Source organism: Camelina sativa, chromosome 6 (genome assembly GCF_000633955.1).
Source record: "Camelina sativa cultivar DH55 chromosome 6, Cs, whole genome shotgun sequence".
Lineage (NCBI taxonomy): Eukaryota > Viridiplantae > Streptophyta > Magnoliopsida > Brassicales > Brassicaceae > Camelina > Camelina sativa.
The window spans coordinates 25,702,033-25,722,724 of NC_025690.1; the positions used below are offsets into that span (position 1 = coordinate 25,702,033).

Genomic DNA, 20,692 nt, shown 5'->3' on the forward strand with positions numbered 1-20,692 from the left:
GATATGATCCGGGATACAAACCGGTTTACCATCGGTACGAGTGTGGAACATCTAGACCGGATACTCTGAGGATCAAACTCGGATAACCAAGGAAGGTGATCGGTCCAGTTCAATGTTCCGAGTAGATCATAACCTTCTTCGACCAATTCACGTAACTCAACATGGTCTTGCTCAAGCTCGTACTCTTGTCCGAAAACAGAGCACATCATGTTGTTAAGCGACGCCGTTTTAAGCAACTCACGAACAGAACAGAGTCCGTTCTTACTACTCTGTTTTTCAAGAAACTCAACCATCTGGCTCGAGATCACGCGCCGTTGAGTCTCCGCTCGTCTGATTTGTTTAGGACTAAAGAGATGGTTCGAAGCGATACGTCGAAGCGTTCGCCAGTAAACACCGTGCGGTGCAAAACCAATCGCTCTGTTAAACATCAGAGAGTAAGCCGATTCTTTAACCGGCCGGTCAGCAAAAACAGGGCTGTTGAGAATCTCTTTGGCGACGTCGGGATTGCACGTGACGATCACACGAGTCTCACCTAAGCTGAAAGCCATGAGCCGCTTGGCTCCGAATTTCTCAGCAACATCAGCGATTCGACGGTGAGCTAGAGTGCTTGACATGAGTGACATGCTTCCAACAAGAGGGAAGCCTCTTGGACCGGGGATAACGTTACCGGTTTTGTATGAACCGGATGCTAACCGGCGGAAGAGGTATTTCCCCCAAGCGGGTCCTCCGGGATAGGTCCAGAAGAAGAGAGATATGGCGAGCCAGATGATTGTGACGGCGAGGAGAGAGAAAGCGAGGTTAGTTTGGCTTAGTACGCTGCATTTGGACAAAAGGGCAAAGATCAAGGAGCTTTCGAGTTTCGTAGCCATGGCCGATTAAAGCAAAGTAAGTGAAGAGAGAGAGATAGAGAGGAGAAAACTAAAGGAGAGTGTCGTTTGCCTGTGGGGCTTAAAGATTAACAGATAGCTCTGGTATTTATATAGGCATTCAGAGGACTTCTCTGGCTACAATTTTTTTATTAATGTATATATGTCCATTTAGTATATAATTTTAAAGTATATTTCTTAAATAATTGATATTTGTGTAATTTGTTATTGTCACTCTCTCTTTGTTTAAAGAATGTGTTCATTGTTCGACATATATATAATTTTTCATTTCATTCTATTTTCGTTTTAGCTAATATTCTAGTAGTTATGTTTTCCGAGAAGTAAGCACAATTTTATATAAGATCTGATGTTTCACATGTATATCAGTATATGGAGAGTATAGCAAGGCGAAGTCAGCTCACTTTAATAACGCAAGTTGCAGATATTAGACACCTCAATATTGGTAAAAAGGGTACATAAAATACGTGTATGTAACTTCCCTAGATAAATTATAGTTGCCAAGCTCGATTACATGAGATCAATCGACGTTGATTTTGAATATTTTTGGATTGATATCTTATAATTGAAAAATCGATAGTGCTTGTAGATTTGATTCTAGTGTTTTTTTTTTATATATAAAGGAAAATTAAAGCAAGACCGTTCAGCCACAAGAAAAAGATGATTGCAGAAGAGTCTTGTTCACCGTTCTATTTGACAAAAATATAAACATCAAACTAAAGGTGTTAAAAAAAAAAAAAAAAGCAAAACCACTTTGAATGTAATCGTTTCAAAAGGATTCCAGAATGTAACGAATAATTGTAATATGTAATAGTGCATACTATTAAATAGCCTTTAATAAAAATAAGTTTCACTTATAACAAATGGAGTTGCAACAGGTGGCTTAAGTCGCAAATAAAAGAAAATATGAATTTTTATACTAATAGATATTGTTGTATTAAAATAGGTGTACTGTGATGGTTACATCGATTAACTTATTGTAAACACTACTAATTATCATCGTAACCGTTGAATCAAACATAAATCATGTATTAGTAAAATGAATTTTATCTATTATTTGGTGATCCAATTGACCTCACTTATCTATAACTAATCACTCATCTATCTGTTTATCTTTTTTTACAATGGGTTTTATCTTCTTCTTTTTTAACACCTTACCATGGGTTCTTTTTTTTTTGGTAAGGTTCATAGTTTTCTTCTTTTAATTCCCAAATTTATATTGTAATTAATTCTAAAAAGTTCAAAACTAACTAATTGATTACAAAATTTATAACGGTACGTTACGTTACTATCAAGCAAATACTTAAGATTATAACGGTTTGGCGCCGTCATACGTGGGCGCGTGCGCGTTAAGCTCTCCAATCCCGCGGGATATTCTCCTTCTTAGTTAAGACGTCATACTGTTGGGCACGTGTTCCATCTCCTACGGTAAAAAAAAAAAAGAAAGCCTAAAGTTAAAACATAATTCATTAACGTACTAAACTCTACTGTTCTAGGGTGTATCGAAACAATGGTTTTGGAGGATTTGATAATTTGTAATTTTAATAGATTTTAGAGGAGTTGATATGATTTATCGTAAAAAAATTTCAAATCTCATCTAAAACCATAAGATTTGTATTTCTGTATTTTTAACAAAACAAATCCTCCTAAATTTTCCAGAATCTCTAAAACTTATTAAAATCCAAATTCACAAACTGTTTTGAATAACAGTGGATTTCAAAGTAGATTTATAAATCATCAGTTGAATAACAGTGGATTTCATGAGACTTTTTAAAATTCATGATTGAATAATATAATATTTGTAACTTTTACACAAATCACTTAAAATGTCAAGTTGAATACACCCCTAAGAGCTATATAAGAAAATGATTTTACTGATATATATAAGTATCATTTTAAAATAATATCGAATCGGAAAATCTATTTACAGTCTAGGTTATCGTAAAGACTTAGGTTTATACCAAACTATTGAAGAATCTACAATTTGATCTTAAGTGTATCCAATAAATAAATAAAAATATGAATGCGTGCGCAGTAGTATATTATAATCGATGGATTTGATTATTCAGTATTTTAATATTTGACTAGTTCTTGATTAATCAGTCAGGATTCAGGAGTTATAACTTGTAACCGCTTGACACTTTCTAATTCTGATATGTTTTTTATCACGGACGTGGGAGCGATTAATGAGTTCTCCAATGCCTTGTTTACATGTGCGTTTTCACTAGTTTTTAATTTGGTTTTCTCTAATATAATAACCCAACATGCCATTATATATATGGCAAATGGACAAATGATGCATAATCAACCGTGGTTTGAAAAAGTTAAAAAGATTTTAAACTCCATATTGTAAACAGATAATAGCGTATACGGTTGTGCTTGCTACTTATCCACGAGACAAATTAAATTTATACATTAATTTGTTAACCTCCCTTTATGTGTTGTTACATGACGCTATGACAGCTATAAATACAATTTCTTCAACTTCTAGCTGTTTGTTTAGCTAAAAACAGTTACTATTTATAATTATATGTATAAAATATTAACCACCATACATTTGACAATTCTATTACAAAGTTAGTCATTGATCACTATACATCATTAGTTTTAAGGTCATCTTATCACATAGTATATACATATTACTTTCATCTATTTATATATTCTGAAAGCCACATGATTATTGTGAGCAGTTTATGTTTCAATAGAAAGATCCCCTTATGAAATATTTTCGATGTAGAAGATTCCTGGTATTTCTTTATAGTATATATATAGGATCGCGGACTTGTAAACAAAAGAAATACTACAACGAATTAAACATACATCTCAGTATATCACATATGTATATATACACATACATATATGAATTTTAATCAGATGCTTTTTTCTGTTTTAAAAAGGTTTAATTAGATACTTAACTTATATAATATTTTTTCGCAAAAAGATACAAAACTTATACTATTTGAATTTTGACCTTTAGGTGAGGATTTCAGCTATAGATTGACCGTTCGGGCCCAAAAATTTAAAACATGTTCCTCAGACACAAATGTATTGCTTTGGATCTTTGTTGTTGGCTATATATGTCTTGTGTACCCCAAGTGACGGTACCATCAGATTTACATCGTCGATTTCGTTTCCAAATTTGACCGATCAGAATCCTTCGCTTTCCGTTACGCCCACACATGTGAGGATCGGACAAAGCGTTTAATCGTGTCAAATTTTCAGACTGTTGTATAATTGACATATGCACACTTGGCGCATGCAGAATACTTACCGAGCAAATGACTATAATACCCACCGCCTAAACATAGACATATTCAAAGGCAAGGGCATTATGGTTATTTAAGGCTAATCAGACCATCCACGTGATCTGTGCTTAAACACAAAATCTATATGGTCCCTAACTATCGGTTATCAAGTTCTTGTCGATGGCTTACATCAACGGTCTGAGATTTATCACGTCTCACATTGAGAAGTGCCTGGCCGTTGATAGAACTTCAACTTAGCATTAGGTATATTATCAATATAACTTTAGTCTTTTTTTATCTTAAAAGCTAAACTCGCATAATTTTAAAGAAACAACAAAAAACTTTACAAAACTATGCATGTTTGTACATAAGTGTGCGCATGCATCTTCTTCTGTCATGCTTATTTATGTATATGTTTTGTTTTCTTTTGTTTTGTTCTGGTCTTTAATAAGTGAGGATCAATCCAAAGACGAGACTTGGGTCGATAAATAGTTTGATAGTGATTGCAACATCCCCCCCCCCCCCAGCTTAGAGCTATTTATTAACAATTTGGTCATCACAATATAAACTTGATGATACATGTAATTAAAGAAAGTATTAGCTAATTGTCATATGAAACCAAAAGTGTCTCTATAAACTTGATGATACATTTAATTCGGTACGTCGATTTCTTGGAAGGGGGTGTCTCTATATGAACGTAGCCTAATGTGTGATCCTTGCCCTTATAAACGGGGCAAACTAAAATGTCGTTAGTGTGTTAATTTCAAAATTGACCATACATGACAATAATTATTTCGAATTTAATTGTACCATGCAATATAACCTATACTCAAAAGTATTTTGTAGGCAAAACTACTTTATATAGCCAACAGTACATACTGTAGTTAAGCTTGTCGAAATTTGAAAAGTATTTTTTATCACAGTACTAAAGTTGTCATGCATATTTATTTACATCTGCTATTTAATTTAATTATACATTGATAGAACCTATGGACCTATGGTACCTTAGTGGACTGCCGTAGCTTAGCTAGCTAGGTACACACAGCATCACAGCATCTTTGTACTTTATACAGATGAATGCAAATGGACTCGCAACATTATTCTTAGAATCTCATGAGATATATCGAATAACTAAGAGAGATATGGTTATATACATAATTTGCCTCAGATGTCGAATAACCAAGAGAGATATGGTTTATATGTATATGAAATTAAAATTCTCTATGCAAGATATTTTTGGAGACTTAGAAAAGTCGTCTAAAACTTAAATAGCAAACCATGAGATATATGTTTATCAATTGTTAATCCATGGAATTTATTCGGCCAATGAAACAATACGCATTGAACTACCAAAAAAATAATCGCGACACAACACAAAAGTCACCAACCTGGCATCCCAACCATTGTGTATTTGTGTTAATTATATACGCAAACAACAATAGCATTGATATTATATATGAAAATAATTCAATTTTGATTTTTGATTGTTATCCCCTTAATCCTAATTCTCCCATGTTTTAAAACAATCTGTTGTCTCTGGACTTTAATCACATTAGATAGTTTAAAAAAAAATATATATGAGGAAGTATGTAATATAAGCAAGTTTATTAAAATAAAAGAAAAATCTACGGTGGCTTTTCTGTGATGGCAATATTTTTATTTTATCTTATAGATTGCCTAACCAACTTTTGCTTAGCAATTTGAATGAATAGATTCGCTGCCATGATCTTAATCAGAATATCAGAACAGCTCCAATCCATGTCGCATCTTGTTGACGTACGATGTGTCAAAAGCTCTTGTAATAATTGAAAATTCCTCTTTTTAAAATCTTACTATATATACTTTTTCCGAAAGAACATTATGAAAGTCTACACTATACTGTCCGGATCGGATAGATATGGATCACATTAAAACTTTGGTCGATTACTCGATACTATTATGATACACTTTGAGTTATTAATAATCTTACTGATAGGGTAATTAAAAATAATAATCACAATATCGAGAATAACCGATTAATTCAAGTCTTCAACATATCATATATTTTGGAGTAACGATCTCGAATAAAAATGCAAGTTACAACTTACAACGATCGCTGGTCCAAATCTTAACACTAATTTCAGAATGCATGCATGGGGTCTAACTTCTTCAAAGGGGTTGACTCTTGTTTTCCTCCCTTTTTTCTTTATAAAATAAATATATATGGGAAACCTCTTGAGACAATTTGAGATGTTGACTTTTTCATTTGTCCATGCTCGATATTCGGAAATCTACCAAATTAAAGTAAGATCTTTCAAGAAAGAAAAGAAAAGAAAAAGAGTATTCAAGATATGGCGCAACATGTTATTTTCATGGAGACCCGAATAATATACAATATTTCGAAGTAAACTATTTGAAAGAGAATCTAATTAATAGCTTTCTTCACTTTGTTACACTTTAGTGTTCCTCTGCCACACAACCAATAAATAATGTTAGCTATATAATATTTTTGAGTATCTTGGTCTGGTTTGCAGAAAAACTCATACGATTAACGACGTGTGGTGTGAATTGAGATTCATTTGCATGCAAGTTGAGTCTCTCTATGTTAACATTAAAACAACAACAACAACAAAAAAAAAAAAAAAAAAAAAAAAAAAAAAAAAAAAAAAAAAAAAAAAAAANTTGAGTCTATGTGACACTTTAATTATCAGAATCAAATCTCCATCTAGCTTAGACTGTGCGATCGAATCTTAATTCAAAAATATTGTTGATTCATCAGTGCATTAGCTATAAAGACCAGTTTCATTTTATCATTTCAATGTTTTTCTATTAGTTTTTTTTTTCTTCCTTTGTAACTTTTAATATGAAAAAAAAAAATACAAATTTATCGATGTATTAGCTAGTATACGCATGGAAATCGGTAATACATGTTTTATTGCAACTACGAATTTAGGAGCTGTATGTAAGGTTAGATCTGGTTTAGAAAAGCCCATATATTACAAGTGTTTAATATAAAAGCCCATATATTACAAGTGTTTAATATAAAAGCCCATATATTACAAGTGCTTAATATAAAAGCCCATATCAGCTGTAACTAAGAGACGGCGTCGTACTTAAATTGCTCGACACAACGGCGCAAGACGGCAAGAGGATGATTTACATTTTGATAGCGCGTCACAATAATTTTTTACCCGAACCGACTAACAGCTGTGAACTTTCATAACCTAAGTGAAAAAAGGAAACAACAGAGTCATTAACTTATAACCGTTAGCTACGAAAACTTGAGTCCCAAACAAATACATATCACTAGTTTATAAATACGTGAACTTCGTCTCTCAATGAGAAACACATATTGAGTTATGAGTTAGAGAAAGATGCAATTTCATGCGCAATTTGCTCTGATTTTACCATTATTATCTTCGATTTCTGCTTCCTTTACTTCTATTTCATCTGAATTTCATGATTTTGCCCTAAATCTTTGCTCTGTTTGCTCTGTTTTTGTCACTAAACCCAAGTACCAACTTAGTTCTTGTCCTGATCTTAACATATTGACGCATAACTTTTATATATATATATATATTATGATTAACCTGCCTTTGATTTTTTATTCATCCAAATCTATTAAGTCTTAAACTTACTACTCAGCTACAAACCATAATGAGTACTTTACTACTACAAACAAAATTACAAAGACTAACTGAGAATATACGACTTTCTAACACAATTTATACAGAGACAAAACCATGAAATTCAGCAAAATCCCCGCTGTCGGTTTGCTGGACTGAACACCTCTATATCCGTGGCTTCGGTTCATGCTATGCATCCCGATAAATTTCGATTTGAATATGTTTCATCATCTTATATCTGAAGAGCTAAAGTTTTAGGACCAAAAATCCCACCAAGGGTAATTGCTGCTGGATTGGTGCAAGAGACTAGTGTCTGATTTGAAACCTCTCCAGTCATCAGACGATGTCAAGCAACTATCAGCTGGTTCAACAATGTTCATTAAGTGATCTGGTTCTTCCTCAAACCCACCAAAATACTCCTCTCTCTTGATGTTGCTGTTATAACCATCTTCATCATCATGATCATGATGTTCACACAAAACCCCATGATGACCTTTCTCATCATACATCTCCATCTCCGGTCTAACCTCCTCCGGTTCACACCTTGGGTGGTTCTCTTCGTTTTCTGATTCATGATCTGTGCTGCTTAGAGCCACCACAGCTTGATCACCACAACACTGCCTTTCTTGTTCCTTTGTTTGGTGTAGCATCTCCTCGTTTAGCCTCTGCAACTGCATAAAGGCAGGTATAACAACAACTCAATACCTTGCTTCAATAAACCATGAAAACAGAGCATTTTATAATCACCTGATCATTCCTTAATTAAACTAGTATTTAACCAACAGATCAGACAGCTTTTTAGTCATTAATTGCAGTATACAACCATTAACGCCCATCATTTATTACATGATCACTTCTTGTTTGTAATATTTCACCATATTAACTGCAGTTTACAACTACTAAAGCATTCTAGATTCTTAATTATCATGCTTAACCAAAAAAAAACATAGAATTTATTCATCAATCATCTGATCACTCTCCTTAATTAACCATGTCTATATATACAAACAGAGTATAGAGAACATACCTCGGAGACTAATGCTTGCTTTTCTTTCTTGAGAGACTCAAACTGAGAAGCCAAGTTGTCGTAGTTTTGTCTGAGAATGTTGTACTCTGTCTCGAGCTGCTTCGATTTCCAACGAGCCCTCTTGTTCTGAAACCATATAGCCACTTGCCTCGGCTGCAACCCTAGCTCTCTAGCTAATTGAACCTTCTTCCTTGGCTCAAGTCTTGTCTCAGACTCAAACATCATCTCCAGTGACTTGATCTGCTCGTCGCTAAACCTTCTCTGGTTGTTCTTGTTGTGTACGTTGCTCTTCTTCATCTTCTTCATGGACATGAATGGATCTGATGATATCATCGCCGGAGAATATTCTCCTCCTTCCGTCATCTCATCGGAATTTTACTCAGAGATCTTTTTTTGTTTGGAATCTCTTTGTATTCTGATGTTGGCTATCTCCTTTATATGTGTGATGAGGCTGAGATTGTTGTTATGTTGTTACTAGTTGTATAAATATTTAATTTGTTATTTATTTTATTTTGGTTCGAGGGGGTCCTTAGCATATAATAAGATAAAAACTTTGGGTTGCTTTATTGTAAAATTTTCATTCAATTTTGAGCTAAACGATTTGTGTGTCGACAGGTAGCAATAGGGCGGATTTTGGCTGTTTCTAGAGTCGTCGCTATCACTTGTTAAGTCGAGTTTCATTTCAACGCGAAACTAATCATCTAACTACTGATTAATAATTTCCACCTTTTTTTTTCTTTTACTACTTTTTAATGTAGTTAGTATGATCTTTTTATAAAGCTTTCTTTCTATAAAAAAACAAATTGTCAGTAATATGATATCAATAGTTTTAAAATTTTATTAAAATATTCAAAGTGAAAAATAGTAAGTATAAAATCTCTTTAATATGCAATCGTCCTCATCTGAAACTCTTTTCTGAAAAAAAAAAGAATTCTGGGTATTTTGGAGTTTGGACAATTATGATTGTGAATTGTGATCATATTCTACGTACTATATATATATATATATAATTTACACACACATATGATCTTATCTTTAAATATGTACCGCATTCTGGTCGATGTGAACATGGAAATGGAACAACTGTTACTGATGTGTTTGATGATGTGGGTGCATATCAAATGCTGTCATCGCAATAATTAATGGATCATAAATAAAAATGATAAAATAAATTATCATTTCTGAACTGATCATTTTTAAACAATTAAAGTGATTCCTAATCCTATAGGAAATTTGTTATATATGGAGTTTGAACGCGGATGCACTGTGTTTGATGTCAAAATGTGTTAAACGCGTTTATCATCAAATTGTGGGTTGAATGATTTTTTTTCCCTTTTCTCTTGGGGGCTTAAATGATCAACGTGCACAACTACATTGGCGGATGCACACAAAAATATGAGATTATTAGTATATTCTTGTTTTTTTTCAGTGCATCTCTGCCGAATATAAAAATATTATATGCAACAGATTATGCCTTATATTTTCTTATGATTAATCACAATATTGTGCGACAGATCTAACGTTCACAATTCAGGATGTGGGACGGGTGTTAGTTATACGTATGAATTTTATTAGATGTGAATGTGACTGACTTTTTGTTGTATTTGCATTCTAAAACAAATATTGATTACATCACATAAACTATAAACAAAATATTGTGATTAAGTACTATTGTTTGGTGGACTATGGGATAATATCCTTCCAGCAATTTGCTTACGCATTTTTTTCTAATCGGAGATTTAGAATCGAAGCCTGAACTAATATCAAAGTATGTAATAAAAGGAGAATTCTAATTCACCAATACTTCTATTGTAGTAAGTCTTCAATATCCACGTAGCAAATCTTTCAACTATTATGTGTAAAATCGGGATAAGGGATGGTTTAATTTTTAACTCCTCGTTTAGTTTTTGTTGCTTGCAAGATTATTGTTTTTATCTCGCGTATTTTTTTGTAGATAAGATTAGTACATGTTATGCTGAAAAGAAAAAAAGATTACTACATGTTACCTTCACCACACGTAAATCTTCCATGCATGTGATCTTATTACTTTTTGCCAACTCATCTGTGATCATTTGTTGACATTCTCTTACCTTTTTAAAAATATATTTACTTCCCCATTTACAATTTGACAATTATATGTACACGTGTATTATTTGTTTCTAAATTCTTATTTAAACTTATGATAAATCAGAGACATAATGATTCTTCAGAAATTGTAATATTTTCCTTTTTCTGTTCCTTTTTCTACGAACATCATTTAGAAAGTAGCAACAAATAGAATGGCTTATATATATTGGAAAGACTTCATACAATTGCTTTTGAAAAACTTTCTCTCGAAGTTAATTGTGGTTTTTTAAAAAATATCTAAAACAGTTATGGTACTTTAGAGAATTAAGAAGGTATATTCGTCTATTTTTTTTCATTCCTTACAATATTTTTATTTTTTACTTTTTATCATAAACTATATTTTCCGTTTTTAACTATTTCAGAAAATTAGAAAGAAGCTATGGTCACCCTAAACCTAAAAAAACCTCATTTTTTTTCTTGTCAGCAGAGTTGAACCAGATCATCTAGATTTTATTTTCTTCATGATAGCGATAACAATTTAACAATATTAGTATTAATGTGAACAACAACTTTAATTCTTGCTTTTCTGATTAGTTTAAGGTTAACGTTCACCTTGCTTGTCGGAAATTTCTTTTGACTAATTAATACAAGCAAAAAAAGATAAAATTGGGCCATCTAGATACGACATTTTCAAACCCTAGTCTTTTAATTTATAGTTAAATCTGATCTTTAGAAAAAAAATACAAATTAACAAAAAATAATTATCAACTAAAATTAAAAGTAAGAAAAAAGATAGTGAGCTACACCAAGTATAGCTTAATACATGACTACACTACCAACTTTAAAAAGCTTAATACATGACCACACGTACTAACTTTAAAAATGTATAGCTAACTACACAAAATAAATGTATTTCATGACCACATGTACTAACTATATGATGGCATTTGCTCAACATCACGATCATTTTTATTTTAGTACATTGTTTGTCAGAATCCGACGTTGACTAGATATGTCTGGTGTTGACCAGCAAAACTTTTTTTTTTTAGTATTAGAAACAAAAGTATTAAAATTGTTTTGTTGAATCATTTATGGTTAAAAAAAACATATCTATATCCAATATAAAGATATATTATATATGTTTAATGCATTAATCTTATAATAGTTAGTTTTTAAAAAAAAAGTTCAAAACTTAAATAAAATTGAAAATAAATCATTAACAGTTTTTAAGATATTGAAACTTAAACTAAAACCAGAAAATTTATGTTATAATAAATAAAATATGGACAGTATTTACTTAACATTGCAATTCTTTGGTAAATCAACATATATCTTTCTGAATACTAATCACTTTATAATATTATAACATTTTAATTTGTTTGATGTATATTACACAGTTTTATATTGTTTGTTTGCTGTATTTGTACCATTATTTTGTGAAATATTTTAAAATAATTATAATATTGTAATTGTGAGAAAATAAAATTTATTAATTTTATCAACCACATAAATTTAGTTTTACTAATCCACCGATGTGGAACATTAAAACACACATTGTTTTCTTCATAAATTGAGTAATATATCTTTATTTTTAAAAATTCAAATCACAACATACACAACACAAATTATAAGGTTAGTTTCAAATTTGTACTTCTCAATTAATATAGTAGGATATGTGGTAAAATAAAAGTTTTAATATCTGAAAAATTTATTAATGATTTTTAGTTTATTTAAAGTTAAGTTTTACAATTGAAAAAAAACTATTATAAGATTGATTGCATTAACAAATGTAAAATATATCTTTATAATGAATATAGATATTTTGTTAATTAATAAAAGCCAGAAATTATTCTATAAAACAATTTTATTTTTTTGTTTCCAATACTATAATAAAATTTTGAAAATTTAAAATTTGTTGGTCAATAACGGTCAAAGCCAGTCAAAAATAGTCAACATCGGATTCTGACAAAGAGCATACCAGAATAAAATGATCGTGATGTTGAGCACATATCATTATATAGATGGTATATATGACCATGTAATACATTTACTTAATGTAGTTGATAATACATTTTTTAAATTGGGATGTGTGAACATATACTAGCTATACTTACTATAGCTGAACATTTTTTTCCTATATTAAGAGTTTAATTCTAAAGTCGTATTTGAACTCGTATAAATAAAATCAGAAGTGACAATCAAAAATATCGAAAACAGCCATGGAAAACTAGCCAAGTGGTTGTAATCAGAGATGAGAGATCAATGCTTTGGGACATCAAAGAGATGACTTGGCAGTTGATCTGTGGTAGTGCCTGAATATTTCTGCCTAGCAGTAGTACACACGTGTCGTGGTTAACTTAAATATCGCCATTTTCTGATAAGAGCCGTAAGAGAAGACAAATTCTTCATTTTTGATTTTTTTAAGTTTCGTTCTGTTGTCTTAATTTTATACTACTAATTAAACGGTGCCTTGGCTTGTTTGTATTTGCAAGCTCCTCGACTTGCCGCGTGTGATATATTAAGCTTTTTGATATATTTACGATCTAATAATATCCATTTAACTTTCAAAATAAAATAAAAAAATCCGTAATTTGTGATTCTTCATATAGATTATTACCGTTACTACAGTAAGAATATAGTATTTTAAACGTCTCTAAACAAATATTTTATTTGGGGGAATCTATAATCAAGACATGATACATTAATCTGGTATTTGTCTGTAGTCCATGAGAATCGAACATATAGTACTTTGGTTGGTAAGGGAAAGTAAAACCTAGTTAACATAAGTTTATCGTTTGTAATTCTGTTTTTCTTAAAGTTATATTTGACCGTATGTTACGTTGTTGCTTCTAATTACAAATTTTCCACTTCTCCTAAAATTTGTTTTTTTTTTTATATAAATATAGTAGATCGAATGAAAATGTAAGCTAAATATATATATATATATATATATATATGATGGTTTGGACTTCGGAGGATATATGATGCCAACGAGGTGCCAATGAGAAACAGACATTTCGCACAGTCTTAAGAAAAGCTTATCTTTCCTGATAATAACTTTATAGAATTAATACATGAAAATGAAATATCTAATTACTTTTGGTCAAATCCATCATTCGTTTTAATAATGTTATTATCAAAAAGGATATAATAATCCTAAATTCATTGTCACATACGACTCAAGTGGCCAACAATCTTACCCTACTTCTTTAACTACTACTACTCGTTAAAGCGATGTTGGAAAATAAAGCGGCTCGACTTTTCTTACCGAGTAATTAATTACAAAAACAAACCCATCTTTAGATCAAGATATTTTACTTAATACACCGAAACAAACTCCGATGTTCACGTTTCTTTAATCTTAAAATAAGCACGTTAGAGACATCGATCAACATAACTTTTTCATATTATGTGAAAGATTATGAACCAGAGAGTTTATAGCAAGGGAAGAAATTTTGAGGAGTCGAAGAACAAAAAGAGAAACAAAATTAGGAAGAAAACAAAATGAAAGAAGCGAAAAAAATTGATAAAGATAACGAGTGATTGGGACATGAACTTTATCCGTATTATAATTTTCTTATAGTTTCTTTCGATTCCCTTTCTACGTGTAAAAATGTCTACAGTGTGTTGAAGTACAAGTACGTTCATTGTACAGGAAAGATATACTCCATTGCTTATGTTGTCATAATAATTATCTAAAAGATCGATTATAATTAGCTATAGATATTGCTAATTGTATTAGTCATATAAACTGATAATAACAAATCAAGAGAAAAACCAAATATTAGGTGTGAGATGTTTTTCAGTGCCTGACCTTGTCGGACCAAAGACCGTAGTCATGTTACTCTGTTCATTTTGCTTTAGGTTTCGATCTATTTTAACCACCAAAACCAGTTTTGATTTTAAAATTTATAATATTTCTCCCATCTTATAAAACTCTCAATGTTTTTACTTCGACACCTTAACACATAACACATTTCAATGTACATATATGTGTACATTTCAATGTTCCTCGCTCATTTTTTTTGTGGGTCAAGTTTAAAAGATAACACATAACACATTTCAATGTACATAGATAAGGATATTTTCATCTTTTAAACTTGACCCACAAAAAAAAAAATGAGCGAGAAGAACACAAAAGGATAAAACAAAGCATTGAATCTTCTTATTCTAAAGGCCCATAATAGATGTTTCAGGCCCATTATCCCTTGTCAGGTTAACAAAATGGAAGGAAATTCAATTGGACTACATGGCCTACCCCATGGATATATCTATCCTACACCGAAGACAGAGAATACGAACAAAGAGGGCATTAAATGCTCTTGTCCTCCTCTCTCTTTCACTCATTTCAATGCTAGTGTACCCTCGGGCAAAAATTCTAATTGCTTTATTATCTTCTTTTTGAACAATTAAGTTTGGTGTTTAGTGCTTAATACATTTACATACATAAGAAAAGAAACGGTCGTTTTTTTTTGCCCAAAAGAAAAAAAGAAACAGTCGTTTTTTCAATACAATTTAAATAAAAGTTCGTCTAGTGCGTGCTTGGTCAACAAATATGGTTAAAGAATTGACATAAATACATTTACTTTTTTCTGACAGATTATATGATTAAGATTTAAGAGTATGCAAATTGAATCTATGTAGATCTTATACAGTTTTTATATATGCATTCGTAAATAAAAGAAAAGGATTTGTGTTCCAAAATCAACATGTACTAACTACTAAGCCATTAAATGAAAATTCAAATTGATTTATTACATTGGACTATTAATTCCCGTTTTAACAGTAGAAAATTCTGAAAAATTACAAACTTTAAGAGGTTTTCATTAATTCAAACTCACGAGTATAATGAATAGAGTGGACTAGAAAAGGTGTTTTCTTTTCTCTTGGTTGACCAGTCTTCAGTCTAGGAGTAGTATCTTTTATAATTATGTGGAGAAATAAACATTTGGTCCTTTGAGGATACAAACAAGGGACGTAACAACAGAATAAAATTATGAATTAATATTACCGATCAAACTTGAAAATACAAATAAACACGTATATTAATTAGATTTGAAGGCATTTTCTGTTTCTTAAAGGAATATGTAAGAATGGACAACGTGGGTTCGGATATGTAGGGATTTGACATTTACGTCGTCTCTCTCTCTCACTCGGACACAACACAAAACACAACTCTCGAAGACAGTAAAAAAAAAACGTTGAAATCTGGAGCCAGAATCGTCTTCTCCATTTGTCATTCTCATCCACAGTTTCTATTACTTATTTCTTATATCTACGTGGAAAATTCATTTTCGATTTCTTGGACACTAGCAAACCTAAACGAAAATGTTGCAGCACTTTCCCTAACTTTATCTTAAAAGCGAGTCATTGAAAAGTGGACTCCTTTTTCTTCCCCGTTTTCAGAGTACAAATTTCAGTTACATGCACGTATATTATTTTCTGATTACAGAAAAAAAGAAGATATGAGCTTAATTATTGCGTAAGAGAGAACAATTATAACTGCCAGTTTCATTAAAGTGACACGTTTGCGTGAAAACAATGCACATGCACAGACAGATTAAAAATCTCTCACAAAATCTCGAAAAATAAGAGTAGTACTAGATTGATTACACATAATATAATTGCTTTTCTTTTTTTTCCTCCTTGACCAAAACGTTTGCCGTTATATATCTTGCTAACTTCATCTCCGTTACATTTTTTTGTCACAGTTTTTTTTGGACAAAATTTAAAAGTTACGAAACGTCTTACTCCTATAACTTTTTAAAAGTGAACAGAGGATCCTTTATATTATACTCCAAATTCCTGCATGAGGCGTTTTTAATATACTACTAGATAGTTTGAAATGAAACGGCCGATTTTAATAAAGGCGATGAAGGAAAAAAAAAAAGAATACTAATATTGGGCAGAAAAAAGGTGAGAGACAATAAATGAAGAATGCTAATATTGGGCAGATCAATAACTCAACCACTCCTCTGACTAACTTTTATTGTCACTCACTCCTCTTCCTTCTCAGACTTACGTTTTATTTCCGGAGTAGTAAATATAATAATTCACAATTTTGTGAGTAGTAGTCTTTGCACTTTTCCTACTTGTCCATTTCTCTTTCACGGCGCGCTCGATTCCTCAAGTTCCTTTTCATTAAAGGACCCCAGAGAACTCAAAGAACAATTTGTGTGGGTAACAGCTAGTCGTATAATATAATTGTGGAAGATCAATTAGAGATAGTGTTGACTTTTAAAAATTTGCAAGAGATATTAAATAGAATTCGGATACTGTAATTAATATGATGGTTGAAGTAAGAAAAAATATAATAGAAAGCTTATATTTAGTTAAACATTTGTATTCCATAATATCTAAAAAGATTTAATATTTTTAGTGAAAAATTAATATTCATCTAACATCTTTTAAAAACAAATTAAATTCTTAATTTAAATCAATGATTGATCATAATCGACTTTTTATTCACTTGTGATTCCGCATTAATCGGAGATATAGATTCAGTACATATTGTCGTTATGTAGGGTTAGTTCCGCCAACATGATTTAAAACTGTAATAACGAATTTAGGCATATATTTATGTAGTGTTTGTTACGCCGACACTGTTTTAAACTACAATAACGAACTTAGACTGATATCTAAACATGCATAAAGTGTATTTTGGTTCTGAATCATTTAAAACAAAAAAAAGTAATATGATCTAGAAAAATTAACATATAAGTAAGATCTATATTCATATTGAACATAAACATAACTTATTTGTTACCGTTGAATCGACCCCGAATATAGTGAAATAAATCATCGAAATATAAACTTCAATTCAACCATTTAATTTTGTAACTATAATATTACATAAGTACATAAAACCGTTGGAAATAGGCTCAATATAGAATTGGTAGAAGGGATGGGAACTTAGATTTTATTTTTGCTTTAACAAGTAATAATAAATGGAAATCCAATGACGTGTCTCAAAAAGTAAATTCGTTTTTTTACTGCAAGATCTTGAAACTTGAAAAGCCACACATATGTTAGAGAGAGAGAGAGAGTGGGACCAGAAACACCTATGTTTCTTGTCTTGTATAGCTTTGTTTGGGCTCTCCACTACTCACTTTCTTTATAAATACCTCATTTTCTCTCATTCGCTCCCATCATCACCACTCACTTATCTCTTCCTCTCGATCTCTCTCTCTGCCTCTCCCTTGATCTTAGCCGGGTCTCGTGGGAGACAAACAGAGAGAGTGAGAGATATATAAAAGATAATCACAAACCCTAGCTATAGATTGAGATTCTTCTCTAATCACGATTCAAAGAAGGGGCTTTCTCTTTTGAGGGGGATGTTGTCTGGCTCGAGGACTCTAGCTCGCTCTATTCATGTTTTGGGTCTTTTTCGATCTAATATTTGAACCTCCAGATTTTCAGATCTGATTTAGGGTTTTAGCGTCGTCGGACCAGGCTTCATTCCCTCCAATTGTTGTTCTTCATGTTTCTCAATTTTAGGGTTTCAGATCCCAGTGACTGTTAAAGGTTTTTTTTTTACCTTCCTTTCTCGGATTTACTTACATGCGTTATATGTTGTTTGCATGAATAAATAGTTTTTTTTTTTTTTTTAAATGGGTCTTTGGGGACTGTTGAAAAAAAAAAGTTTTCCGGTTTTTGCAGATTGGTGTAATGATGAAAGAATATGACTTTCTTTCTTCTCTTGGAATCTGAAAAGTTTCATCATTACAACCTTTTTCTACATTTGTTTTACATTTTTCCATATACCCTGCTATGATTTTGCTATGATTGTTTCTTTTCTTTTTTTGTCAGGAAATTTAAGTTATGAGGTTGGATCTTCATGGTCATGAATGGTGATGGAAAAGAGAGTTTTTACGCCATATATGTAAGGAAATATTCTGCAGTTGCTTTTGCATGGGAAGATTAAGAGCTTGAATTTTATCCTCTTTCTCCTTCTAAGTTGCTCTCACTGTAAAATGTATTTTATTTATATGAATCAGTCTCGGATTTTACTTAGTATATACGGAGCTATATAGTACTATGATATATCGTTATCACTTAATTGCTAATACATGATTTCTATCGTATGTTATATGACATGCTCGTAGAGTACTGGAGAGTTCCTTTAACTATGCATCTTTATTAGAAAAAATCACTTGTGTGATGAAAAACTTTTCAGACGATAGAGCTGTTCTTCAAATCTTATCCTCTTGATTAATATACGGTTAACCAACTTCCACATATTTGTAAATCAGACGAAGCCTACCATGTACAACGGAGAGATAGTCAAATAACTTCCACATATCCTCTTGTTTAAATGTTTTTTTTTTTTTTTTTGGTAGGATGTTTAAATGTTTAATTTAAGATGTATTTGTTTAAATGTTGAACTTCCGACTGTTTTAAAGTGTAAAACATGTAATGTGTGTGTAATATTGCATAATCTAATTTGTCTCCTCAGTCCTTGCTATAATTTGTTCCCGTATCTTCTTCCTTCATCTTTCGATATTTTCTATTGACATAATATAAAAATAATAAAGTATATAGACCATGTGTATTTTATTGGGCCTCGACAGGCCATCATATTGACTTATCTAACAGCGATTAATTAATAGAGGCCCTAGACAGGCCATCACATTGACTTATCTAACAAGTAACAACAATTAATTAACCGTGGCCCATTATTGTTTTTTTTTTCCTAATTATTTTGATGAAAGTTTAATACATTGAAAGAGACCCACTTGACGACCCATTCGTAGTGTCTCTCATGCATGGAATAGTTTACCAAAAGAAAAAAAAATTAGGTGACAAATATCATGAACATGTATGATTAAGAAACAATTTTTTTTATATAAAATTAAATCATGAATTGAAAAATAAAATGTATATGTAAAACTCATAGAGGAAATTATATTTTTCCGCAGCCTGCTCTGCATGCACATAAATCGGGGAAAAAATTATAAAGTAACGATAAAATAAGTATAATCCAAGGTCGAGAGACCCACACCCGTCCCACAAAGTTGACATTTCTTGAATATCGTTGTCTCCATTTTGACACAAAGTGACTGTAGTTAGTGTGCTCTGCTTTATCTTATCTCTATATATACATAAAAATGATCAACTCTCATTTTCTTCTTTTCTCCTATCATAATTTAGAAAAAGGATCTAAGATATTTATTTTTATTTAATTTTATCTTCTGGTTCTAGATACTGATAGAGTGACATGTGCCGGCCTCTTTTTCTATATCTTTTAATGATTTATGTATTTTTCTTTTCAATATACATAACATAATAAGTATTCGCTACCATCATGTCACTATACCACCAACTTGGACGGCCTCGTTTTTTATTCAACTCGTCAAGAAATTGATAACCATTTACTTTTTTAAAGATACGTTTACTCTATCTGTACGAATTCATAGCTGTGGTACCATTGAGCATATAAAATATTAGGATAGAATATTCTTTCTTTCCCCAAATTGTGTGTTTTTATGTGCTCAAAAATTTAGTCGTTTTCATTAGTTACTGCCTTAATTATAGATTTGTCAACAAGAAATAAAAGGCTCCACGAAGGTGCCAAATGCCAATATCTATCTTGAAAAAAGATTAAGTGGGAAGTATTGATTTAGGATTTAGAAAGAATTTTAATGACAGTATGTTTTCGCTGATTGTTAGAATCATAGAAAATTGAAAGTTAAAATGAAGGATTCTACAAGATTATTTAGGAAGTTTTTTTAAATCTTGATGATTTGTTTTTTCTAATCTTGTAAAATCTTTCTATTTGATGAAAGATTTTTCATGACTTTTGTTATGAAGGAAATAATATAAAATCTTAAACCAATAACATAAAATTTGAATTCATTAACAATC

General features: G+C 31.4%; 2 protein-coding genes and 1 long non-coding RNA gene across 4 annotated transcripts in view; 1 reads left to right on the forward strand and 2 right to left on the reverse strand.

The window, feature by feature from the left end:
- LOC104699481 (cytochrome P450 78A6-like) overlaps window positions 1-963 on the reverse strand; it is a 9,113-nt gene extending 8,150 nt beyond the window's left edge. Inside the window, exon 1 of the mRNA XM_019226884.1 lies at window positions 165-963. Coding sequence (XP_019082429.1) covers window positions 165-869 — 705 coding nt within the window. The 5' untranslated portion in view covers window positions 870-963. The remainder of the gene's footprint in view (window positions 1-164) is intronic.
- LOC104793645 (homeobox-leucine zipper protein ATHB-7-like) lies at window positions 7,688-9,242 on the reverse strand. The gene is made up of 2 exons (XM_010520043.2): window positions 8,762-9,242; window positions 7,688-8,405 (listed from the first exon to the last, which is right to left on the reverse strand). Exons 1-2 carry the CDS (start codon window positions 9,122-9,124, stop codon window positions 7,989-7,991), a joined length of 780 nt encoding a protein of 259 aa, XP_010518345.1. The 5' UTR covers window positions 9,125-9,242; the 3' UTR covers window positions 7,688-7,988.
- LOC104793646 lies at window positions 17,982-18,844 on the forward strand. 2 transcript variants are annotated; one of them, XR_769388.2, is made up of 2 exons: window positions 17,982-18,352; window positions 18,488-18,844. It is a non-coding gene; the product is annotated as an uncharacterized LOC104793646 (long non-coding RNA). The 2 variants fall into 2 exon arrangements; XR_002032533.1 differs by having other exon boundaries at window positions 18,638-18,844.

What these genes read in the sequence shown, in the direction of transcription:
- LOC104793645 (XM_010520043.2), bottom strand. Translation starts at nt 9,124, where the DNA reads ATGACGGAAGGAGGAGAATATTCTCCGGCGATGATATCATCAGATCCA. An exon ending in AGCAAGCATTAGTCTCCGAG is followed by an intron (nt 8,406 to 8,761) that starts GTATGTTCTCTA and finishes GCCTTTATGCAG; the next exon opens with TTGCAGAGGCTAAACGAGGA.